We start from the raw sequence: 27,039 nt of genomic DNA on the forward strand, positions 1-27,039 counted from the left end.
TTTTTTATCATCAGTCATTAGAACTTTTAAGTACATTTTAAATTGTAAAAGAAAAACTAAAAGGTATTACAGAAATATGAAACATTAAATAAATATAACTTACTGGCCCAGAATTAGCATCAAAGATAATTGTGTTCATTGTTTTTAAAGACTATTGAATTTCTAATCTGTACTCGGTTACCTTCTTTTTTTTCAGTATTTCCGTATTTTCTTCCTGCTGTAGAGTATATTTTAAGGACACTCATTTTATATCTTGATGATATTTTTAATATTTATTACCTGAAGCCAAATTAATATTTTAGGTATAAGACAAAATAGGGTATATTCTTGAGTTAAAGGGCAAACAAGCAGGTAAGCTGCTTCTTTCCCTTCTTATTCTATCACTAGGGCACCAGAACTCATTAGAATGGTGTAGCAAGTGGAGAGCAAGCCCTGACCTAAGGGAATTTCCCCTTTTCAACACTGCTAGTCTTAGAACCACCACTATCTGTGACTGTTGACGAAGAAAAAAAACATGACAGGTAAATGCCAAACGTGTGTAAAGTTATAGCTTTCGGGGATGTCTTTACTTTCACTGTTGATAATTGTATCAACATTTGAAAGTATCCAGACTTTTTCTGAGTGAAACCAACAAAGTACTTTTAATATCTTCAGATTTGAAAAATAAAAATATACATGAAGCTATATTACTAAATACATTTTCCTTCACATGTGAAATAAATTCATCTCTTGTTTCAGAATAAATGATGAAGATGTTAGACTAATGTTATGGGATACAGCAGGTCAAGAGGAATTTGATGCAATAACAAAGGCCTACTATCGAGGTAAATTGTGGGATTTATTTATTTATTTTTTTATTAAGCGTGTTCTTTCGGCCAAACAATTTACTTTCTTTGCTTCTAATGTAAGAGTTTCTATTTAAGAATAGTTAAAATAATTTCAAAATACTTTTAAAAACTGCAGGTCATTATTTTTCTGAAGATCTTGTTGAGTGGTAAATAATACTTTGTAGCATAAACAGTTTGTCTCTGCCTTAGAATTACATGACTCACATAGGTATTCCCAGACCTGATAAATCAGAATCTAATCTGATAAATGCCTACTCTGGCCACATGTTATCCCCAAGGAAATGACTATATATTCAGAGTGAACAGTAACATGTGACAGAGTAAAGCCCTGCAAGTAAGCTGATGTTTTATTATATCGCATGAAGTCACATGGGTAAAGCCTTTTCAGTGCTATAGGAGTTCAGGGGAGTTGGAGATACATGTGAGAAAGAACCACAACTATAGAATTTAAGGCTCTAAAATACGGGGTTAAATTTCTCAAGACAAGCTTGAATTTCTAAGTGGAACTTAAAGTTTCTGTTAACATTTTCCTGTAAAATCTTGTGCTTTTCTTTTAGAATTTACAATTTTCAGTGTTTCTGTAACTCTCTAACAATGGTGACTAATGAGAGAGCAAAATAACTTAAAGCTTGATTTAATATCATGTAGCATTTCTAGCCCATATGCCAAATAAATATTATCTGATAATTCATATCAACAAGTATTTAATACTCACATTTTCCATAATGCTGTGGGATCCATAAAAGCACAGTGGACACACAGATTGTCCCCTCTCTGGCATCCCCCCGTTCTCTAAACCTTTTACTTTCTTGCTGTAGCTAAAACTTAATTGGTTCCTAAAGACATTGCTTCCCCTGAAGCCCCCTCAAGTGGAGGTTCTCTTTTTACCGACACACCCACATGCTCACATTCTTCAAGAACTGAAGATTGTTGGGCAGGGAGTGTCTGCTTTGTTTTTCACTGCTGCTTCTAAACCATTCCTCTTCCTTCTTCCTTCAGAAACTTCAGTACTTTGAAAGCCCAAGTCATGAAACTTTCATCTCCCACCAGCTTCCCCTGGGTTGCCATGGTCCATCTTTTTTCTTTTTTTCTTGCCTCCTTCCTTCATTGAATCTTGGTATCTGGTTCATTTTTCTTCTCCACGATTGTTCAGATTCCTTTTTGCAAGTTCAACCTGGTTGCTCATTTCTTTGTCCATCTCAAGGCCCAACAGTCTTTTCACTGCCTCTAAAATCTCAGGTAGTCTTCTACTCTCTGACCACTACTTCCTTTGACTCCACCTTACTTACTTTTTAATACTCATGCTCTAACCACCCTTGAATGCACTGAGATCTTTTGACCTTGCCACATTTTTTACTACAACCTTCTGCATGGCCTTACTTCTTTATTTCCTCAACTTAGATTTCTTTTTCCAGCCCTGTAAACATTTCCTTGCAAATGACTCTAATTCCCTGCCCTGCACTCTTGCATAGTACTTGCTCAGCAATATGCCTAACCTTATGAAACCCAGTTGTTTACCTATTCTATGTCTGTAGCCAACCACCTGAACCTTGTTAGAGAATGTCATACAGAACTATTCTGAATAAACTTTGAAGTTATGATCATGTAACTTCAGTGAATACTCAGTACTGCCAGATGATCCTGCTATATTTGCTGTTTTCCAAAAGAGCTGTTTTATATCATCTCCTCTCTACTTAACCTTCAATATACCTTTCTCCTCCCCACTCTTAGCTGATTTCTTTGCTTCATTCTTCTTTGAGAAAATAGATGCAATCACATGAAAACTATTTCATCCTTCTCACCGCTAAATCAACTAAATCTGTACCTATATTACTTGCTTTCCATTTTGGTCAAGGATAAACTGTCTTCATTCTTAACCAAGGCTAGCCCCTCCACTACTTGGGCTTTGCTCAGCATTTACCTACTTTTTCTTTGCACAATCAGTTATTCCCTCCATACTGATAATTCCTGTAGGCAAAGAAATGTGCCTTAAAATTCCCATGTTAAAAAAAAAGAAGTCTTCCTTCCCTTATATCCAGTACTGCTCTATTGCTCTGCTTCTTTTCATAGCAGAACTTCAGGACTTGGTTATAAATACTGTCTCCTCTGCCACACTTCTCATTCTCTCCTTAGACCATTCTGTTCAGGATTTTTATTCCTCACCACTCCATGGACACTGCTCTCATCTCGGTCACCAGGCACCTCTAACTTGCCAATTTTGTCGCCTAATCTTACTTGATCTCTCAACACATTTGCCACAGCTAACCACTTCTTCCTCCTTGAGATGCTTTGTTCTCAAGCACTTCTCAAACCTTTAACTGTACATAACTCAGTTAGACATCTTGTTAAAATTGCTGCTTCTGATTTTTAGTAGGTTAGGATAGGACCTGGTATTCTGCAGTTCCAAGTTCCCAGGTGATGCTGCTGCGGCTGCTCTGTAGACCACTCTTAAAACCCCAAAACCTGAAAATGTTCCTTCCTTGGTTAAAACCCTTTAGTAAGTTTTCTCTTGCCAGAGGAAGTTCAAGCATTCTAGCCTGGCATACACGGGTTTTGCATTTGTGTTCCTCCTTGTCTATATAGCCTTATCTCCTACTGCTCTTTACCCTTGAGAAATCCCTAAACTATTTCTTTCCCATATATACCATGTTTGGAAAGCTCTCTTGTTCTACTGGTCTGCCTATTGATCTACTACTTAACTCAGAAATCTTTGCTGTGAAACTCAGAGAAACTTCTCTGATGCTCATTCTTGAAAAAGTTAATCACTTTCTTTTGATCCACTTCATTATCTTTATTGCACTGTATCGTATTTATGTATCTTCCCTAACAGACTGTGAGTTCCTTCAGATTCTGGCTTATTTGGTTGTTGGGTTTTTTTTTTGTCTTTGCCTCCATGCACTTTGCATAGTACCTGTAGGTGACAGTGAATTTAGTTACCTTAGGAGGCAGTATCATTTTTGTTTTTGTTTAAGTAAAATTCTATTGGGTACATTCCTCAACCTCAACTTACTTATCAGATGTCTCAACTTTATTCTTTAACCTTAAGTTACATGTGAAAACGGTATAGTATACATTTATAAATATAAATTATTTCATTTAAAGTTATTTGTTCTCTGGGCTGGAAGCCCCAAGAGAGGTAGGATGCCCCTATGCCTACTTCTCAGGATTTGAAATTTTAGTTAGCAAATGTATATTGAGTATTGAGTGTCTCTTATGTTCTAGGCACATAATAATCATTGTAAGTCTCTTTATCTTGACTTGTGTTCATTTTCATTTATTAACATTTCTTGGAAATATAACTGAGAAATTTCCCTAGAGATAATGCTGTTTTCAAATCTTAAATCTCTCTCTTTCTCTGTTTCTCTTTTAAAATCCACTATTTGGTACCAACAGCTTAAAATACACTTTATCTTAGTAAATAGAGTGAAAGTGGGCTAAACCGTCTGGAAGACCAGATAATACAGAAATTGTAATCAATTATTTGTTCAGAGTTTCTTTAAACCTACCTTAGAAGATGCTGCTTTAATAAAATGAAATAATAATTATATGCAAAGTAAGTTTTCTGATTTCTTTATGGAAATCTTAAATTCTTTGGTTTGTCACTTTATGCTACTTGAAAAGGTAGTGTATGTATATGTGTCCTGGGTTATCTAAGAAGCAGTACTAGAAAATAGAATAGGTATATTAAAATAGGCTTCTTTTGAAGAAACCTGTATATGAAAGTTCCACTTGACAATGTTAATAAATTTTTGGGAACAGATTCATATAAACGAAACTTTTCTACTTTTAGATGGGATTTACCACTGATTTTTTTTTAAGTAGCTTGCAACCCTAGCATCTTTGCAAATTTATACCTATTATATAAATAAATACATACTTTAGAAATAGGGTATATTCGAGCAGCTTTTGATTATATATATCTTGTTTTTTTCCACTTTTCATTATATTTTTATATTATATTTATATATTATGTTATTATATTTCTATTATATCATTATAATAATAGCAACTGAGGTCTAATAAAAACATAATTGCACTAGCATAACAGTGACCAAAGAAGTTGTCTTTCCAAATTGTTACCAAGCAAACTTAACTTCCACTGTCTGCTCTAAGAAAACATTTTGATTCCTTGACAAATTAAGAATGGTACACTTCTCAAGTGTCATCCCCATAATACTACTCTGCTTACTGCTTGCTTTATTTACTGTGTCTTTAAAGGCTTATCATCCACAGTAGCTTTGTATATCATTCTCTTCTGGGCCTAGATGTCAGTTTGGATCTGGAATACCCGTATCATGGTATGAGACTGAAAGTTATATTCTTACTACAAGCTCTTCTTAGAGTAGATGGTATTTTTTATCAAATTATGAATTTTATCAACATTGACACTATTGCTTAACAATTCCTAAATGTACAGTTTTATTCTTGAGTAAAGGTTGTTTGTATATTTTAATGGTGTTATTATCCCCCCCACCCACACACATACAGGAAAAAACAAAACAAACAAAAAACCTAAGGGGGAGAAAACCAAAAATTAGTAGGATTACATGTGATTTTCATTACTCTCTTTTTACCTAGCTCTGCCTTTAAAATTCTCTGCAGGAAATATGTTATTTTTGTCGGAAAAAAATAGGTTAGGCTATTTCTTTTTAAGCTTTTGACAATTTGATAAAACAGTCTTTTTAACCAGTATGGTTATTTGTAGAAAATATATTTGCCATAATGGACCTATAATTTCAAAGGCAAAACTGTGTGAATCTACAATTATCTTGAAATACAAAGTTTAATTTAAAAAAAAAGATAACTGGTAAAAAAGTGATTTCATTTGTGAATAAATAAAAAGGAGAAAATGTTGAAAACATATAGCTTGGTAAATCATTTACGTTCCTTATTAAAAAAAAATGCAGCAGCTAAAAATATTTTAATTTTCCATTGTAATTCAAGTATTGTTAATGCTTTCTACAAGTTTTACCTTTACTCAAGGTTATGGTCAACATTATTACCATATAATTTCTTTTTTTTTATTGGGTAGTTGTAGGTTTACAGAAATATGCAGAAAGTAACCTAGTTTCTATGAGCCTCCTCTCTATGAGACACAGTTTTTCTATTATTAGCCTTTTGCATTGGGGTGGTATCTTTTTTACGATTGATAAAACATTATTATAATAATTATACTATTAACTATAGCCCAAGTTTACATTGGGCTTGACTCTGTTGTACAGGTCTATGGATTTTTTTTTCTGATAACTTACATATTAACTAAAATTTCCCATTTTATCCACTCTCAAATATAAAATTCATTGATGTTAATTACATTCAAAAGTTATCGCCATCACCATCACCCAATGCCAAAACTTTTCCATCACCCCAAACAGAAACTCCTTATCAGTTAAGGCATTGACTCCCCATTCTTCACTCCCACCTGTCCCCTGGTAACCTATATTCTAGTTTCTGGCTTTATAAATTTGCATATTCTGTTTATTTCATATAAGTGAGATCATACAATATTTGTCCTTTTGTGTCTGACTTATTTCACTCAACATGATGTCTTCAAGATTCATTCATGCATTAGAACTTCATTCCTTTTTATAGCTGAATATTCCTATGTACATATCATATTTTGTTTATCTCTTCATTTGTTGATGGCCACTTGAGTTGCTTCCACCTTTTGACAATTGTGAATAATATTGCTGCTGTGACCATCAGTGTGCAAAATCTGTTTGAGTCCCTGCTTTCAGTCACCCTAGAAGTGGGATTTTGAGTCATGATAATTCTATACTTAACTTTTTGAAGAACTACCAAACTGATTTCCACAGTGGCTGTACCATATTACATTCCCACTAATAATGTATGAGAATTCCTATTTCTCCACATCCTCTCCAACACTTATTTTCTGTTTTGTTTTTGTTTTTGTTTTTTTTTTAAATAATAAGTCATTTTGGTGGGTGTGAAATGGTGTCTTTTTTGTGGTTTTGATTTGTATTTCCCAAATGGCTAATGATGTTGAGCATCTTTTCATGTCCTTATTGGCCATTTGTATACCTTCTTTGGAGAAATGTCTGTTCAAGTCTTTGGCATATTTTTCAATTGGGTTGTTTGTCTTTTTGTTGTTGAGTTACAGGATTTCTTTATATATTCTGTATGTTAAACCCTTATCAGATATATGGTGTCCAAATACTTTTCTTTCATTCTGTAGGTTGTCTTTTTACTTTCATGATGAAGTCCCTTGAAGCACAAAAGTTGTAAATTTGCTGGAGTCCTATTTATCTTTTTTCTTTTGTTGCTTGTGCTTTTAATGTAAAGCCTAAGAAACCATTGCTTAACACAAGGTCATGAAGCTGTTTCCCTATGTTTTCTCCTAGGAGTTTTATTTATAGTTTTGGTTACCATTTAAATTTTATCTGACTTTTATAGTTTGTTGTATACTCCTTATTATAGTTTAGTACTTTTTAGGTCTCCACAAATCATACCGCTTCTCTTTAATATGTCTACAAAAGCCATTCTTTGCCTGAAACTATGAAGAGAGCCCATAATTATCAGTATTTACATCTTAATTTACTATGCGTGATGTTTAAATTGCTTTCCACACTGTTTCTTCTGGACTAAAAGGCTTTAAGCAGCTTTGCTTCCCCATATTTAACATTTAACTTTAAGTGGTCTTAAGCATATAAATAGGTGTCTGTTTAAAAGTTTATCTTAATTGTCAAATAAAAAATCTGGACATCGTAAGGAGAGCCTTTATTCAAAAGGATTATTGTAAGGAGGAAAGGGACTATTGCAAGAGAAGGAGAGGGGGCTATTGCAGTAGGGAGACCGTTCGACCATAGGATCGGCAGGCATCTCAGGAGTTAGGCAAAAACGGTTATTTTTTTCCTTTTTATAGAGAGGAAAAGAACTTAATGTAGGGAAGTGGGATGAAAGTGTGGCACAATCTGATGCTAGATCAGAGAATGTTATATGCTGAAGCAGCCTATTTTCTGGGTGGCACCCTTAAAGTTCAGGGGCCTGGAGGAAGGAGAGAAGCATATCCAAAGTTTGGCTAACAAGAATTTTGTTCTGATGATCAGTGGGGACAAGTAGTTCAGTGAATCATTTATGAGGCAAAGAATAGAAATGTAGAGGGTCTGTATCCGGCCTTGTGATAGGTATACAAGGGGGCATCTGTGAGTCTTGTCTAAGTCATATGGGAAGGCTGGTTCTTTGTAGTAAGCTATTTCAGGAAGACAAAAGATGAGTGGGCCACTTCTTAAACTTTGCTGTTTTCCAGAAACACAGGGCTTGGGTAAAGTTAAACATTGTCACAATCTAATTGACTTTTTTTAGCCAACTATTTTAAAATGGCTTGGAGGATCTTTGGTTTCACCTTCTCCTTTTTCTAAATTGTAAGAAAAAGCATTGATCGCAACACAGTTTAAATCAAGGAACAAACAGTGGTAGTTGTACATACGTTTGAGAAATGGCAAATTGAACCTTCCTTTATGTTTTCCTTTGAGGTTCTATCAGAATACTTTTGTACGCTATTAACAGAAAAGCAGCTACAACTGGTTTAAACTAGAAAGGTTTTTGACTTGCTTGATAGAAAAGACTGGATTAGCATACTTGCAGTTGTGGTTTGTTCAGGCTGTAACCTCATTGATTCTTCTGGCCCTGCTTTCCTCACTGTGTGGGGTTCTTCCTCTTGCTGATTTTCCTCTTTCCTCATAGGTTGCAAGATTGCTGCCTCAGCAATGGAAGCTACATGCTTTGTTCACATCCATAGGGAGAGAGGGCTACTTCCCACAACAGTGCGTCAAAAGTCCTGAGCTTCTCTCTGATTAGACTGCACTTGACATGAGGTCTTCAGAGGCATGCTGTTACCCTTATTGGCTTGGACCACTCAGGATCTCTCCCCAAGAGGAGAGGGTAGGTTTAGTCTACCCGAACTATTTGACTGCTATATACTTGGGGGAAATATAGTTTCCTAAAGAACAATTTAGGTGTTAGGAAGGGAAGGGAAAGGATGCAACCTCAGTTACCAGCTAATATTCACTACTAGTATAGATTCATATGCTAATGTGATTAAATAGAGATAAAGACTAGGAGGAGATGGTAAAGGCTGAGAAGAATGAGTTAACTGAGATAGAGATTTAGGGCTAGAAATACTATGCCTCATAAAATTATGGCTTACTCATTTGAGCCCTAGAAACATTATTCAAGATGAGTAAAAATAAAAAAGTTAAAGTTTAAAAAGGAAAAATTTTATTTTAATTTCTTTAAGAGACCTATTATACCAAAAGCTGTTGCTCAAAGGCATTATTATGGATTTGAAACACTGGCTTTTAATTGTATAGTGAGATTTGTTGAAACATGACCATCTTATAAGTAGTTTACAACAGAACACACAGATCACATTAGGAAATCTTTTGGGTTCCCAGGTGACTCCTCTAAAACTCTTAAGAAAGTTCACCCAGACTATGGAAATCAGTGCTTAGTTAGTACAGAAAGCTACATACAACATAAAATAGATATTTCATTATAGTTTTTGACTGTGATTTTGGTTATGAGGGACAAATTTTTCTGATTAGCAATATATGGAAATGAGGTTATAGACTTGAGACCTGTTATCTGAATTTATGAACAAACATAGAAGGAAACCCCCCTCCCCTTTTTTTTAAGCTATCATCTTTCACAAACTTAATTGAAAATGAAATGTTGGAAATGAAATAGCTATGGACAAAAAGGATAAGCCAAATGATAAATTCAAAAATGGAAGAAGAAAGAAAGCAGCAGGATTAGATTGTGCGAAGTCTCAAGTTTATTTATTTTGAAATTATGTGAGCATGGAAACTGGGATAGGTTGGTCCATTGAATAATACTGTGTGCTTTAAATTATATAGAGTTCAAAAAGAATAAGAGACAAGCATTTTAAATCCAGAGAAATATCTGTAGGAATGCTTTTGATTGGCCTTTGCCCTTGTTAAATTTTTTGCCATGTTCTCTAGAGCATTATTTCTTAAAGTTTAATGTACACATGAATCCTCTGAGAATCTTGTTAACATTCACACTGATTCAATAATCTGTAGTGGCTTTGAGTTTCCTCATTTCTACAAGTTCCTAGGTGATACTGAGGCTGCTGGTCCTGAGACCACACTTGGAGAAATCAAGAGCACATCTCATAGGTTCTTTCAGTGATTTGAGGATAGAATTACTCTCTACAGATTACGCATTTTAGGGAATATTTTCTGAATTACGTTCAAAAATAGTAACTTTCTTTGAATGATCTTATTAATTAGGATTAAATATTTGCTGTTGGTGATCTTATCATCGACACCAAAAATTTATTCAGATCCCTGTAATCCCAAAGTGTGAATAACTTGGGTAGATTGTTAACTATTAGTAGTGATTCATTTGGGACTGGTTTATTGTAATCTATGATGAGGAAGTAGTTTTCCAGTGGTGTAATTGTTTTGACAGGTGGTATGGAAAAAAGATTGAACAGTGGAAAACAAAAGTTTTTTTTGGTAAAGTAGGTAGAAAACACTAACTGCCTTTAGACATCAGATGTGCAAGATTTGTCCAATTGAGTGCAAAACAGAGAAATTAAAAACATTAACTTTCCTAGAAATGACTGGTACTAACAGAGAACTTGAAGTCAAAGGAAGAAAAAGAATGGATAGCAATCTAAAATCATTTTTGAATTAAGAATATTTATAGTAATTGGTATGTTGAACAGACAGTTTAGGAAGCTATCAAAAAGCAACTCCTTTTTTTTTTATTTTTTAATCTTCATTTTACTGAGATATATTCACATACCACGCAGTCATACAAAACAAATCGTACTTTCGATTGTTTACAGTATCATTACATAGTTGTACATTCATCACCTAAATCAATCCCTGACACCTTCATTAGCACACACACAAAAATAACAAGAATAATAATTAGAGTGAAAAAGAGCAATTGAAGTAAAAAAGAACACTGGGTACCTTTGTCTGTTTGTTTCCTTCCCCTATTTTTCTACTCATCCATCCATAAACTAGACAAAGTGGAGTGTGGTCCTTATGGCTTTCCCAATCCCATTGTCACCCTCATAAGCCACATTTTTATACAATTGTCTTCGAGATTCATGGGTTCTGGGTTGTAGTTTGATAGTTTCAGGTATCCACCACCAGCTACCCCAATTCTTTGGAACCTAAAAAGGGTTGTCTAAAGTGTGCGTAAGAGTGGCCACCAGAGTGACCTCTTGGCTCCTTCTGGAATCTCTCTGCCACTGAAGCTTATTTCATTTCCTTTCACATCCCCCTTTTGGTCAAGAAGATGTTCTCCGTCCCACGATGCCGGGTCTGCATTCCTCCCCGGGAGTCATATTCCACGTTGCCAGGGAGATTCACTCCCCTGGGTGTCTGATCCCACATAGGGGGGAGGGCAGTGATTTCACCTTTCAAGTTGGCTTAGCCAGAGAGAGAGGGCCACATCTGAGCAACAAAGAGGCATTCGGGAGGAGGCTCTTTGACACAACCATAGGGAGGCCTAGCCTCTCCTTTGCAGCAACTGTCTTCCCAAGGGTAAAACTTATGGTAGAGGGCTCAACCCATCAAACCACCAGTCCCCTATGTCTGTGGTCATCTTAGCAACCATGGAGGTGGGGTAGGCGAATACCCCTGCATTCTCCACAGGCTCCTCAAGGGGGCACTACATCTTTTTTTTCCTTGTTTTTCTTTTTTTTTTCTTTAACTTTCCCTTCTTTTTTAAATCAACTGTATGAAAAAACAGTTAAAAAGAAAACAAACATACAATAAAAGAACATTTCAAAGAGACCATAACAAGGGAGTAAGAAACAGACAACTAACCTAAGATAACTGCTTAACTTCCAACATGTTCCTACTTTACCCCAAGAAAGTTACATAATATAGCAACATTTCTGTGAACTTGTTCCTACTATATCCATCAGAAATTAACAGACCATAGTCATTCCTGGGCATCCCCAGAACGTTAAATAGCTTATCTGTTCTTCTTGGATTATTGTTCCCCCTTCCTTAATTGCTCTCTATTGCTAGTTCCCCTACATTCTACATTATAAACCATTTGTTTTACATTTTTCAAAGTTCACATTAGTGGTAGCATATAATATTTCTCTTTTTGTGCCTGGCTTATTTCACTCAGCATTATGTCTTCAAGGTTCATCCATGTTGTCATATGTTTCACGAGATCGTTCCTTCTTACTGCCGTGTAGTATTCCATCGTGTGTATATACCACATTTTATTTATCCACTCATCTGTTGAAGGACATTTGGGTTGTTTCCATCTCTTGGCAATTGTGAATAATGCTGCTGTGAACATTGGCGTGCAGATATCTGTTCGTGTCACTGCTTTCCGACCTTCCGGGTATATACCGAGAAGTGCAATCGCTGGATCGAATGGTAACTCTATATCTAGTTTTCTAAGGAACTGCCAGACTGACTTCCAGAGTGGCTGAACCATTATACAGTCCCACCAACAATGAATAAGAGTTCCAATTTCTCCACATCCCCTCCAGCATTTGTAGTTTCCTGTTTGTTTAATGGCAGCCATTCTAAGCGGTGTTAGATGGTATCTCATTGTGGTCTTAATTTGCATCTCTCTAATAGCTAGTGAAGCTGAACATTTTTTCATGTGTTTCTTGGCCATTTGTATTTCCTCTTCAGAGAACTGTCTTTTCATATCTTTTGCCCATTTTATAATTGGGCTGTCTACTATTGTCATTGAGTTGTAGGATTTCTTTATACATGCAAGATATCAGTCTTTTGTCAGATACATGGTTTCCAAAAATTTTTTCCCATTGAGTTGGCTGCCTTTTTACCTTTTTGAGAAATTCCTTTGAGGTGCAGAAACTTCTAAGCTTGAGGAGTTCCCATTTATCTATTTTCTCTTTTGTTGCGTGTGCTTTGGGTGTAAAGTCTAGGAAGTGGCCGCCTAATACAAGGTCTTGAAGATGTTTTCCTACATTATCTTCTAGGAGTTTTATGGTACTTTCTTTTATATTGAGATCTTTGGTCCATTTTGAGTTAATTTTTGTGTAGGGAGTGAGGTAGGGGTCCTCTTTCATTCTTTGGGATATGGATATCCAACTCTCCCAGCCCCATTTGTTGAAAAGACCATTATGACTCAGTTCAGTGACTTTGGGGGCCTTATCAAAGATCAGTCAGCCATAGATCTGAGGGTCTATCTCCGAATTCTCAATTCGATTCCATTGATCTATATGTCTATCTTTGTGCCAGTACCATGCTGTTTTGGCAACTGTGGCTTTATAATAAGCTTCAAAGTCAGGGAGTGTAAGTCCTCCCACTTCGTTTTTCTTTTTTAGAGTGTCTTTAGCAATTCGAGGCATCTTCCCTTTCCAAATAAATTTGATAACTAGCTTTTCCAAGTCTGCAAAGTAGGTTGTTGGAATTTTGATTGGGATTGCATTGAATCTGTAGATGAGTTTGGGTAGAATTGACATCTTAATGACATTTAGCCTTCCTATCCATGAACATGGAATATTTTTCCATCTTTTAAGGTCCCCTTCTATTTCTTTTAGTAGAGTTATGTAGTTTTCTTTGTATAGGTCTTTTACATCTTTGGTTAAGTTTATTCCTAGGTACTTGATTTTTTTAGTTGCTATTGAAAATGGTATCTTTTTCTTGAGCGTCTCTTCAGTTTGTTCATTTCTAGCATATAGAAACATTACTGACTTATGTGCATTAATCTTGTATCCCGCTACTTTGCTAAATTTGTTTATTAGCTCTAGTAGCTGTATCGTCGATTTCTCAGGGTTTTCTAGATATAAGATCATATCATCTGCAAACAATGACAGTTTTACTTCTTCTTTTCCAATTTGGATGCCTTTTATTTCTTTGTCTTGCCGGATTGCCCTGGCTAGCACTTCCAGCACAATGTTGAATAACAATGGTGACAGCGGGCATCCTTGTCTTGTTCCTGATCTTAGAGGGAAGGCTTTCAGTCTCTCACCATTGAGTACTATGCTGGCTGTGGGTTTTTCATATATGCTCTTTATCATGTTGAGGAAGTTTCCTTCAATTCCTACCTTTTGAAGTGTTTTTATCAAAAAGGGATGTTGGATTATGTCAGATGCTTTTTCAGCATCTATTGAGATGATCAATTGATTTTTCCCTTTTGACTTGTTAATGTGTTGTAATACATTGATTGATTTTCTTATGTTGAACCATCCTTGCATGCCTGAAATGAACCCCACTGGGTCATGGTGTATGATTTTTTTAATGTGTCTTTGGATTCGATTTGCAAGTATTTTGTTGAGGATTTTTGCATCTATATTCATTAGGGAGATTGGCTGGTAGTTTTCCTTTTTTGTAGCATCTTTGCCTGGTTTTGGTATTAGATTGATGTTAGCTTCATAAAATGACTTAGGTAGTGTTCCATTTTCTTCATTGTTTTGAAAGAGGTTGAGTAAGATTGGTGTCAGATCTTTCTGGAAAGTTTGGTAGAATTCCCCTGTGAAGCCATCTGGCCCTGGGCATTTATTTGTGGGAAGATTTTTGATGACTGATTGGATCTCTTTGCTTGTGATGGGTTGGTTGAGGTCTTCTATTTCTTCTCTGGTCAGTCTAGGTTGTTCATGTGTTTCCAGGAAATTGTCCATTTCTTCTGCATTATCCAGTTTGTTGCCATACAGTTGTTCATAATATCTTCTTATAATTTTTTTAATTTCTTCAGGATCTGCAGTTATGTCACATTTTTCATTCATTATTTTGTTTCTATGGGTCTTCTCTCTTTTTGATTTTGTCAGTCTAGCTAGGGGCTTGTCAATCTTGTTGATCTTCTCAAAGAACCAACTTTTGGTGATATTTATCCTCTCTATTGTTTTTTTGTTCTCCATGTCATTTATTTCTGCTTTAATCCTTGTTATTTCTTTTCTTCTACTTGGTTTAGGATTGGTTTGCTGTTCATTTTCTAGCTTCTTCAGTTGATCCATTAGTTCTTTGATTTTGGCTCTTTCTTCCTTTTTAATATATGCGTTTAGTGCTATAAATTTCCCCCTCAGCACTGCTTTTGCTGCATCCCATAGGTTTTGGTATGTTGTGTTCTCATTTTCATTCGTCTCTATATATTTAGCAATTTCTCTTGCTATTTCTTCTTTAACCCACTGATTGTTTAGGAGTGTGTTGTTTAACCTCCAGGTATTTGTGAATTTTCTAAGTCTCTGATGGTTATTGACTTCTAATTGTATTCCATTGTGGTCAATCTTTTTAAATTTATTGAGGCTTGCTTTATGTCCCAGCATATGATCTATTCTGGAGAAAGTTCCATGAGCACTAGAAAAGTATGTGTATCCTGGTGATTTGGGATGTAATGTCCTGTAGATGTCTGTTAAATCTAATTCATTTATCAGATTGTTTAGGTTTTCAATTTCCTTATTGGTCTTCTGTCTGGTTGATCTATCTATAGGAGAGAGTGATGTGTTGAAGTCTCCCACAATTATTGTGGAAACATCAATTGCTTCCTTTAGTTTTGCCAGTGTTTCCTCATGTATTTTGTGGCACCTTGATTGGTTGCATAGACATTTACAATTGTTATTTCTTCTTGTTGAATTGCCCCTTTTATTAGTATGTAGTGGCCTTCTTTGTCTCTCAAAACATCCCTGCATTTGAAGTCTATTTTATCTGAGATTAATATTGCTACACCTGCTTTCTTTTGGCTGTAGCTTGCATGAAATATTTTTTTCCATCCTTTCACTTTCAGTTTCTTTGTGTCCCTGTGTCTAAGATGAGTCTCTTGTATGCAACATATTGATGGTTCATTTTTTTTGATCCATTCTGCGAATCTATATCTTTTAATTGGGGAGTTTAATCCATTTACATTCAACGTTATAACCGTGAAGGCATTTCTTGAATCAGCCATCTTATCCTTTGGTTTATGTTTGTCATATTTTTCCCCTCTCTCTATTAATATCCTTTATTGTACCCATACCGAATCTCTTTAGTACTGAACCTTTCTCCAAGTCTCTCTGTCCTGTCTTTGTTTCTCTGTCTGTAGGGCTCCCTTTAGTATCTCCAGTAGGGCAGGTCTCTTGTTAGCAAATTCTCTCAGCATTTGTTTGTCTGTGAAAAATTTAAGCTCTCCCTCAAATTTGAAGGAAAGCTTTGCTGGATAAAGTATTCTTGGCTGGAAATTTTTCTCACTCAGAATTTTAAATATATCGTGCCACTGCCTTCTCGCCTCCATGGTGGCTGCTGAGTAGTCACTACTTAGTCTTATGCTGTTTCCTTTGTATGTGGTGAATTGCTTTTCTCTTGCTGCTTTCAGAACTTGCTCCTTCTCTTCTGTGTTTGACAGTGTGATCAGTATATGTCTCGGAGTGGGTTTATTTGGATCTATTCTATTTGGAGTTCGCTGAGCATTTATGATTTGTGTATTTATGTTGTTTAGAAGATTTGGGAAGTTTTCCCCAACAATTTCTTTGAATACTCTTCCTAGACCTTTACCCTTTTCTTCCCCTTCTGGGACACCAATGAGTCTTATATTCGGACGTTTCATATTATCTATCATATCCCTGAGGTCCATTTCGATTTTTTCAATTTTTTTTCCCCATTCTTTCTTTTATGCTTTCATTTTCCATTCTGTCATCTTCCAGGTCACTGATTCATTGTTCAGCTTCCTCTAGTCTTGTACTATGAGTGTCCAGAATCTTTTTAATTTGGTCAACAGTTTCTTTAATTTCCATAAGATCATCCATTTTTTTATTTAGTCTTGCAATGTCTTCTTTATGCTCTTCTAGGGTCTTCTTGATTTCCTTTGTATCCCGTACTATGGTCTCATTGTTCATCTTTAGTTCTTTGAGTAGCTGCTCTAGGTGCTGTGTCTCTTCTGATCTTTTGATTTGGGTGCTTGGGCTTGGGTTATCCATATCGTCTGGTTTTTTCATATGCTTTATAATTTTCTGTTGTTTTTGGCCTCGTGGCATTTGCTGAACTTGATAGGGTTCTTTTAGGATTTGTAGACCAATTGAAGTCCTTATCTCTAATTTATCAGATCTGCAGCTTCGTGTAGTACACTTTCTCTAACTAATCAGCAGGTGGCGTCCACGAGCCACCTGTTCTCCACAAGTCAGTTCTCCCCTGCTTAGCCTTTTTGGTGAGTGGGGGAGTGAGTCTTGTGGGGTCCAATTGGTGTACCAAGCTTGCGTGTGTAGTTGGTGTTGCCTGCCCTGTATATGGGGCGTGTTTCTGGGCAGTCAGGGAGGGGGGGTGGCCCTAACAATCAAATCTCCCTGGTGATCCTAGAGTTTTAAAGCTGCTGCAATAGTCTAATCCTTCAGTTCAGTCCTGCCACAGTTTGTCTCTGCCACTGACCCACAAGTCCTTGGTATTGGCGTATGGCTCCTGAGACTTGCAAGTGGGCCCCTCTTCCAGGCTGTGGACCCCGGGTCTTCTGTTGAGGGATGACTGTGCTATGTCAGAGGTGAGTGCCGTCCCCCCAGGGCAGTTCTGGGCTGCTGGGCTGTGTAGGGAGGCTCCCAGTCTGCTCAAATGATGGCTGAATGGGGCTTTGTTAATTCACACTGCTCCACCTTCCCAACTTGGGACAATCAGCTGAGGTTGCAGGGAAGCCTAATGTCCACGCCCAGTTTTGTGGTGTGTGCCTGTTATTTGAAGCACTTCCGTCACACTGGGTTGTCTGGGGCAGCTCTGGGCTATGGGGCTGGCGATGGGCAGGAGTGTTTCCTGTCCACCAGGATGATGGCTGTGAGCAGACACCCCCCTTTTCTTGGGAAGTTGTGGTGTTTAGTGAATTTTCTCAGCCACTGGATTATTGCCTTTTGTCTCAGAGCTCTCTTAGTTCTGCTCTTGACTTGACCTGCCCAAATTGCAAGTCTTTGAAGCTTTCTCTATTGGGCTTCTTAGAGTAATTGTTTTAGAAAAAGAAAAAAGGATTAAAAAAAAAAAAGGGCCCTCCTCAGAGATCTAATGGGTTATTGAAATGCTAAGAGACAAAGCAACCAGGGCCATTAAGGAAAGGTCCACAGGGCAGAGAGATCAGCTTTTCTTCGGGATTTGCATATGCGCCTCAGGGCCTGAGCTCTGCCCTTCCCCTTTCTATGTTCACCAGAACTCCAAAAAGCCTCCGCTTTTATTTTGTTTTTCGTGTTGTTTTTTTTCTATGCCTGTCTCCTCTCTGCTGGGCTGGCTGCTCTCAGATTCTCTGGTGTCTGGTCTCAGTCTGTCTATGGTTGGAGTTTGGATCAGTAGAATGAGTTTCCGATAAGGGCTGCCACTGCAGTTCTCCCTTCTCCTTCCCGGAGCTGACAGCCCCTCCTCCCACGGGACTGAGCCTGGCAGGGAGGGGCGCGGGTCCCCTGGCCGCAAAAATTTACAGATTTCGCTGATCTCAGCAGTTCCACGTTTTCATGAGTGTTGTATGAAGTATGCCCAAAGTCAGATTGCTCTGTGGTGTCCAGTCCACGCAGTTCCTGGCTTTCTACCTACTTTCCTGGAGGAGTAACTAAAACATACAGCTCACCAGTCCGCCATCTTGCCCTGCCCCCCTCTTTCTTTGAGTTTTGTATAATTATTTTCTTAATTGTTTTATAGTTCATTCTTAGATTAGGGAAGACATTCTCAGATGAGGCTTCTTCTTTTCCCTCTGGTGATGAACAAACCATTTTTACTTTAAAGTTTCTTAGTTAGCCCAGGTATGTCTTGAATCTTAGTAAGAAACTCTTATGCTAGAAGAGTCTACAGGAATGAGTAAGAAGGAAGTAAGAAAACTTGCCCTAATTCCAGGAAATCCTCCTAACCCTTAGGGATACTTTTCTCTTGTTGTATATACACCTTTTGTCACCGTGTTGCCTGAGTCAGCAGCTTTGTTTATAGAACAGTTTCTTCAAGGAGATTGCTGCTTATCTTTTTTTGTTTTTGTTTTTTTTTCTATTAGAGAAGTTGTAGGTGTTCAAAACAATCGTGCATAAAATACAGGATTCCCATTCACCACCCCACCACCAACAGCTTGCACTGGTATGGAACATTTGTTGCAAATAATGATAGCACTTTTTTATAATTGTACTATTTTTTAAAAACAGTAGTTACCTTTGTTAGAATTGATGAAAGATTGTTAAAATGGTACTATTAACTATTATAGTTTACATTTGGTATATTTTTCCCCATATATCACCCTATTTTAACACCTTGTTTTTGTGTCATACTTTTGTTATAATTTATGAAGGAACATTCTTATACTGTTAATTATAGTCCATTGTCGAAATAGGGTTCCCTGTGTCATACAGTCCTATATTCTATCTGTTTAATTTATTTGAGTAACATTTATCACCTAAAGTTTCCTCTTTTAACCACATTCACCTATATAATTCAGTGCTATTCATTACACTCACAATATTATGCTACCATCATCACCATCCATTTACAAAACTTTATAATCTACTGTGCCGGTTTGAATGTATTATGTCCCCCAGAAAAAGCCATATTCTTTGATGCAGTCTTGTGGGGCAAGCATAATAGTGGGGATTAAGTTGGAATGTTTGGATTAGGTTGTTTGCATGGAGATGTGCCCCACCCAGCTGTGGGAGGTGACTCTGGTGGGATACTCCCATGGAGGTGTGGCCCTGCTCATTCAGGGTGGGCCTTGATCAGTGGAGCCATATAAATGTGCTGACTCAAAGAGACTGAACGGAGTGCAGCTGTGAGTGACGTTTTGAAGAGGTGCAAGCTTGCTAGAGAGGAACGTCCTGGGAGAAAGCCATTTTGAAACCAGAGCTTTGGAGGAGACGCCAACCACATGTCTTCCCAGCTAACAGAGGTTTTCCGGATGCCATTGGCCATCCTCCATTGAAGGTACCCGATTACTGATGTGTTACCTTGGACACTTTGTGGCCTTAAGACTGTAACTGTATAGCCAGATAAACCCCCTTTTTATAAAAGCCAATCCATCTCTGGTGTTTTGCATTCGGCAGCATTAGCAAACTAGAACATCTACATAAATAGAAATTGTGTACAAATTAAGCATCAACTTCCCATTTTCTAATAAACCCAGTCTGTCCCTGGTAACCTATCTAAATTCCAAGTCTATGAATTTCTTAACATTAGTTCATATCAGTGAGATCATATAATATTTGTCCTTTTATGTCTGGTTATTTCACGCAGCATAATGTCCTCAAGGTTTATCCATGTCGCATCAGGACTTAATTCCTTTTTACAGCTGAGTAATATTCTATTGTGTGTACATACCACATTTTATTTATCTGTTCATTGGCTGATGGAGTTTTTGGTTGCTTCCATCTTTTGGCAATTGTGAATAATGCTGCTTTGAACTTCAGTGTGCAAGTATCTATTTAAGCCCCTACTTTCAATTCTTCTGGGTATATACCTAGTAGTGGGATTGCTGGGTCATATGGTAATTCTATACTTAGCTTCCTGAGAAACTGCCAAATTGTCTTCCACAGCAACTACTCCATTTTATATTCCAGCCAGCAATGAATGAGTGTTCCTGTTTCTCCACATCTCATCAACACTTGCATTTTTCTGTTTTCTTAGTAGTAGCCATTCTAATGGGTGTGAAATGATTTCTCATGGTTTTGATTTGCATTTCCCTTAAAGCTAGTGATGTGGAGTATCTTTTTCATGTGCTTTTTAGCCATTTGTTTATCCTCTTTGGAGAAATGTCTGTTCAAGTCTTTTGCCCTGTTTTAAAGTCATTTGTCTCTTTATTGTTGAGTTGTAGGATTTCGTTATATATTCTGCTTATCAAACACTTATCAGATGGGTAGTTGCCAAATATGTTCTCCCATAGGGTAGGTTATCTTTTCACTATTGTGACAAAGTCCTTTGAGGCACAGAAATTTTTAATTTTGATGAGGTCACATTTGTCTATTCTTTCTTTTGTAGTTTGTGCTTTGGGTATAAAGTCTAAGAAACCATTGCCTAACACAAGATCCTGAAGATGCTTCCCTACATTTTCTTCTGGGAGGCTCATAGTCATGATTTTCATATTTAGGTCTTTGATACATTTTGAGTTAATTTTTGTATATTATGTGTGATAGGGATCCTCTTTCAGTCTTTTGCATATGGATACCAGTTCTCCCAGGACCATTTGTTGAAGAGATTATTCTTTCCCAATTGAGTGGACTTTTCAGACTTGTCAAAAATCAATTTGCAATAGATGTGAGGGTCTATTTCTGAATTCTCAATTCAATTTTGTTGGTCACTGTATCTGTCTTTGTGCCAGTATCATGCTCTTTTGACCACTGTAGCTTTGTAATATATTTTCAAGTCAGGATGTGTGAGTCTTCTGCCTTCATTCCTCTTTTTCAAGATGGTTTTGGCTATTCAGTGCCCTGTCTTATAGTTTACTGATTCTTTCTCCTGCCTGTTCAATCTGCTGTTGTATGCCTCTAGTAAATTTTTAATCTCTACTATTGTGCCTTTCATCCGTATAATTTCTATTATGTTTCTTTTTATACTTTCATATTCTTATTTATGCTCATACATTGTCTTTTTAATATCCTTTATCTCTTTATGCATATTTTCCTTCATCCCCATGAATTGATTTAGGAGATTTGTTTGAACTTCTTTGATTAGTTGTTTTAAGTTCTGTGTCTTCTTTGAATTTTAATTTGTTCCCTAGACTGAGCCATATCTTCCTGTTTCTTAGTATGGCTTACAAATTTTTGCTTGTCTAGGTATCTGATTATTTTGGTGAGTTAACTCTGAAGGTCAGTTTCTCCATCTTGTCTAGAGTTTTATTGTTGACTGGCTTTGTGTTAAAGCTCTTCTTTGATGCCTGTTCCAACTTATTCCAGACCTTTAGAGTAGCCTGAGTTTAATTGATCAGATTTTCTCAGCTCTTCTTCATGTGATTCTTGCCCTGGGTATGTGGTACAATTTTTAAGATTGCACTTTTTGTATAATTGTATCACCCCCCCAGGAGAAAGCTTCCTTTTCTCTGTTCATTCTCTGGGAATCTTGCTCTGTTTGTTTTTGTGCAGGATTTTCTCCTCAGCTCCTATGATTTGTTTAAATTCTCTCCTTCATTCAGTGCCTTGTTTTCTTTATACTTTTCATTTCTAGGACCCTTCAGACCTGTAGCAGTTTGGTTTAAACACCCCCCATCCCCACCCCACCCCCTCTTTATTTTTTCTGTGAGGCTTTTCTGCCTCTGGTTTCTTCTTCATTAGGGCATTCCGCCCTGGGGAGCCAGATGGGGTCAATCCAGATAGGTGGGTCACTCCAGGAAAGTACATTTTGCATTTAGGGAGTGCCACCAAAAGTAAGTGGACTGAGTGACTGTACCACTTGGCCGCTGCCATTCTGCCATGGTTTTTCCTTCTTCCTTCTCCCCCTCCCCCGCAGGGCCCTTTTGTATGCAGCACTCCTAGTGGCTTGCATTCCACCCTGGGTCTCTGCACATTTTAGTCCCTGTGTCTGTATATGTGTGGGATTATAACTCACTGCTCTGAGTTCCTCTGTAGTCTGTGTCACAGGTAGAAGGGACCTGGGCCTCTGCCTTTGGAAAACTCCCAAGTTGCCTGGGATCAAGTGAGGAAGAGGGAAGAGGACTGGCCAGTCTGGGACATAAATTTCCTACCTGATATTTTTCTCTTTTCTCGATTCAGTGTTTATGGAGTCCTTCTCCAGTGTCTACCGTCTTCCAGTGTTCAAAGCAAGTGGAATTTGTTCTTATATTCACTGAATCTCTGTGGAGGAGTTTTTAGGGGATATCTTACATCACCATGTTGTCACTCTAGGAATTATCTCTAGGAATGTTGTCACACATGATATCACTCTAGGAATTATCTGCTGCTTATTTTAAATCTTAGATATTATCAGCCTGATGGGATAGTTGATGGTTAAAATATTTTCAGTTGGTATGGTATGGGAGTTATGCAAACAGGGTAAAAAATTAAATCTTTTTTCCTTCCTCTATTATATATATATATTTTTTTACTCTTGGCATTGCCTCTCAAATTATATTGGTTAGGATTACTGGTATTCTGTTACTAAAATAAAATAATGCAGAATTTTAGAGAAGAAAGTGAATATAAAAATTAGGACTTTATTTCTCATAATTTTTTCCTAAATCTGTGCTGAGAGAAATTAAGAAACAAATGAAATATATTAACAGTAAGAACTTGAAAACAGCCTATCATTCCTATTAAGTTTACTACCCTTCTCTCTAGCTCTTGCAATGGAATTAAATATATCATTTTCCAAAAAGAATGTGTATAATTTTGAGGATATTTTGATACTTGTAGAAATTTAAGAACCACGTTCTTGATAAAAATTGATTCTTTGAATTAGAAAATAGTTACGTGTTGAAAAATAAGTAGAGCGCTACAAAGATCAATTCAACACTTATTTACTGTACATAAATGTTGTTTTGAATAGGTAAAAGTTGCCCCTGCTCCACATAGGATTGTTTCATAATGTAAATAACAGGTTTTGTTTGTTTGTTTGTTGTTGTTTTTTTACGTTATAGGAGCCCAGGCTTGTGTGCTTGTATTTTCTACCACTGACAGGGACTCTTTTGAAGCAATTCCCAGTTGGAGAGAGAAAGTAGTAGCTGAAGTTGGAGATATACCCACTGTCCTTGTACAAAACAAGATTGATCTTTTCGATGATTCTTGTATAAAGAAGTAAGATGGGGGGGTGGGAAAAGGCAATAATTCTACAAAAGTTAAAACATTTTACACTCTATCTGTTTCCTAGACTTAATTTAGGAATGGTTTTTATAAAGACTGCCTAATACCTCAAATTTCTGTGAGGTATTCTATGTGATTAAATTTGGTGAAAAAAAATTTTCACTTTGTAATTAGAGAAAGTTAAAGGAATAAATTTTGAATATCCTTTTAGGATTCCATTCTTAGGTCTTTGTACCACAAATCCAATTTTTCATGTTAATTGAAACCTAAACATTGTAGTAATGTTAAGAAAAACATTCCTAGAAATTTTTAATGCCCAGTGTTGAATTTAAATAGATAAAATTTCAGATTCATATTGTTTGTGAATTCAGAACTAGTATGCTCAAATTTGTGAACAAAGTTTAGCATTCAGATAATTTCTGTCTGTAAATATTTACTTATTGCATTATTCATGTTTTTGATAGCTTTGAAAGTCTTTATTGGTTTTTTACCTGAACTTTTTGCATTCCTTGCATTATTTTTTCATTGCTGTATGACAAATTAAGACTAATTACCCCAAACATTTATTATTGCACTCTTTCAGTGGGCCAGGTTTTAAAAGTGGCTTAGCTGGGTGATTATGACTCAGAGTTTTTCATGTGGTTGCAGTCAAGATGTCGGCTGGTGTTGTAGTCACATAAAGGCTTGACTGGGACTGGAGGATCCACTTCTAAGACGGCTTACTGACTTGGCTGTTGGCAGGAGGCTTAAGTTCCTCACCATGGGCCTCTCCTTCGGGCTGCTTAAGTGTTTTCATGACATGGCAGCTGGCTTCTCACAGAGCGGCTGATCCAAGAAAAAGCAAGGCTGAAACCATAAAGACTTTTGTAACCTAGCCTCAGAAGTTACCTGTGATTACTTGTGCTGAATGTTATTGGTCACATAGAACAAACATGATACAATGTGTGCGGGGACTGCACAAGGGCATGAAGGTCGCTGTGTGCCGGTTTAGAGCATGATCACCACAGTAAAACTAAAATCAGGAGTCTGCTCTTGTAGACACAACTAGCCATTAATATATTGACTTTGGCTTTTGTTAACAAAGTAGTTTCATGGCCAGTAAGAGTAAAATAAGTAATTCAGTATAAGATTTTCAGAGGATAATTAAACCCAAATGTTCTTAAAAGCAGAAGTAAGAGAAATGATTAAAGTATTATGTAAAGTAATAATTAACCCATTTTAGGTCTAGAGATTAGTTACTTTATAGGTACAGCATAATGGGTGGTAAAGACTAAAAACCACATTTGAGCACTCAGAACATAGCTTTAAACTGGTTTTACTTGACTGGGAGTCAATATCAAAGTTTTTAAAAAATAAATATGAAAAATTTCTGCAAGTTCTGATTCCCCTCTTTCCCTGGCATTCTGTAAATAAAATAAAAGTGATTTTTTTTAAAAGGAGCTATCAGAAGTTACCTTTATAAGTCTTTTTTTTTTTTTTTTTTTTTTTTTTTTCTTTCCTAAACTGATATTCAGTGAGGAAGCTGAGGCACTGGCAAAAAGATTAAAGTTAAGATTCTACAGAACATCAGTGAAAGAGGATCTAAATGTAAATGAAGGTAAATTGCCCTTTTAAAAAAATTATTGCAATAGGGAGCTTATGTTATTCTTATACTTTTTCTATTGTGTTAGAAATTGTATTTGTGATGAGAACAAAATTTTCTTTTTGTCACCTATCTTTATGATTTAAAGGCATGCTTGCTTTTTCATATTCAGGTACTTATTTACTAATGTCCTTAAATATTTATTACTCTCTATAACAAATCTTTGGTGTTTTTAGTGTTTGTTATTTTTTTAAGAAAAATATTTTTTAAAAATCTAAGCTATATATGCATGAGTATGTATACATGTTTTTAGTGCATACCTTTTTTTAATCTTCTGTGTTTCAAATTACTGCATTGTTTTAGAACTCCAGGGTCTTAGATATTCTCCTAGGTAATAATGACCTTAATTCATTTGATACTTACCAGTATAAGAAAGTGAGATTAGAGAAAGATGATAGTTTTTTTTTCTGATTCCAGAATTGATATTTACATTATTAGAGTGCAACTCAGTTGTTAATCAAGTCTTTATTCTAATAGTAGTCTTCAACTGAAGAAAGTAGCCTCTTTTCAAGTCTGAGTCAGTTTAGCACTGCTAAGTATTGATCACTATTCAAGTAGTTTTCACTAAAGTGCCAGTGACTCTAGTATTATTTCACTTCTTTACTGATGAAATACCAGTATACATTTACTAGTATTATCATTGTACTTTTCAGGTATTGCTCAAATAATTTATAAAAGTTGAATTTCTAATTAGGTTGTGTGCTAATTCTAATTTAAGTTTACATTTGTTTAGTAAGTATAAAATTATAATAAGTGATGTCAAATAACACATTTTGCATGCATAAACCATACTGACCTGATGGGGATATGTGTGTTTTTATTCTAGTTTTTAAATATTTGGCTGAAAAATATCTTCAAAAACTCAAACAACAAATAGTTGAGGACCCAGAAGTAATGTGTTCAAGTAGTAACAAAATTGGTAAGTACCCAGCAAATTTCAGCCTGTGTTTACCTGGCAAATTTATTTTTCATTTGTTATTATATTTGTTAGTTTTAGTATGGTGCTTATTTATTTGAGGAGTGTGATAAGAAAGCATCAGATCAGTGATTATTAAACTTAAGAATATCAGGTCTCTTGTTAAAAGGCGTTTTGAAAAAAAGTTTATTACTATTGAATTCTTTAAATCCATTTGATATATTAAAGACAGGAGAAATTTTACAGACTTTGTATAAAGCTCATCTTTTATGTAAAGGAGCTTTATAACACTTGTTCCTCTAATTCTATACTTGGAATACTTCTTACCTTTTCCTTTTCCTACCATCTTACTCATTATCTGATAATTGAATTTTTAAATTTAATGCTACGTTTTAGCCAAAGTTTAGCATTCCCTTAACAGGTGTGTTGTCTTCTCTTTAACAGTGAGAACAGACTGATCATGTCTCCCATTTTGTTTTGGCTTCCAGGAAGTTGAAAGCCAAGTTTCTTGGTTCTAAAGCAGCTGTGTAGTCTATTAAAGACTTCCTGTCTGTTATTCCATGCCCCCTCCCATGACATACACATAAACACATGCATTATTTTCTTGACCCGTTTTAATTTACATTTTCCTTTGGTTATGGCTTTTTTCTTATTTTTATGTTTTTATTGCATTTGTTCCTATTGACAAGACACCTCAAATGCTTTGTGAAACAAGAGGATGTTTAAAATAAGCTTCCAAATGGTCTGGTCTTCTTGCCCCCACACTTGCTTCTGATTAAAATCCTTTGATAGGTTCTCATTATGGAACAAATTAAATGCAGACTCACTCACTCCAGCATTTAAAACAGTTTCATCCAGCCTTCCTGTGCAGTCTCATATCCCACTAGTCTACATGTACCCTGGTGCAGCTCCTGCCCCAGGTCATGGTCTTTCCTGAGCACGCCCAATGCTTTCTTACCTCTTCACCTTTGCTTATTTTGGTTCTTCTATCAAGAATGGCCTCCCT

At 36.3% G+C, this 27,039-nt stretch overlaps 1 protein-coding gene across 3 annotated transcripts in view; it reads left to right on the forward strand.

The window, feature by feature from the left end:
* RAB23 (RAB23, member RAS oncogene family) overlaps window positions 1–27,039 on the forward strand; it is a 39,732-nt gene that overhangs the window by 7,967 nt on the left and 4,726 nt on the right. For all 3 annotated transcript variants that reach the window (XM_037844327.1, XM_037844325.1, XM_037844324.1), the window contains 4 exons: window positions 739–824; window positions 23,313–23,469; window positions 24,990–25,072; window positions 25,944–26,036. In XM_037844327.1, coding sequence (XP_037700255.1) covers window positions 739–824; window positions 23,313–23,469; window positions 24,990–25,072; window positions 25,944–26,036 — 419 coding nt within the window. The remainder of the gene's footprint in view (window positions 1–738; window positions 825–23,312; window positions 23,470–24,989; window positions 25,073–25,943; window positions 26,037–27,039) is intronic.

The sequence above is a fragment of the Choloepus didactylus genome, chromosome 7 (assembly GCF_015220235.1).
Source record: "Choloepus didactylus isolate mChoDid1 chromosome 7, mChoDid1.pri, whole genome shotgun sequence".
Classification (NCBI taxonomy): Eukaryota; Metazoa; Chordata; class Mammalia; order Pilosa; family Megalonychidae; genus Choloepus; species Choloepus didactylus.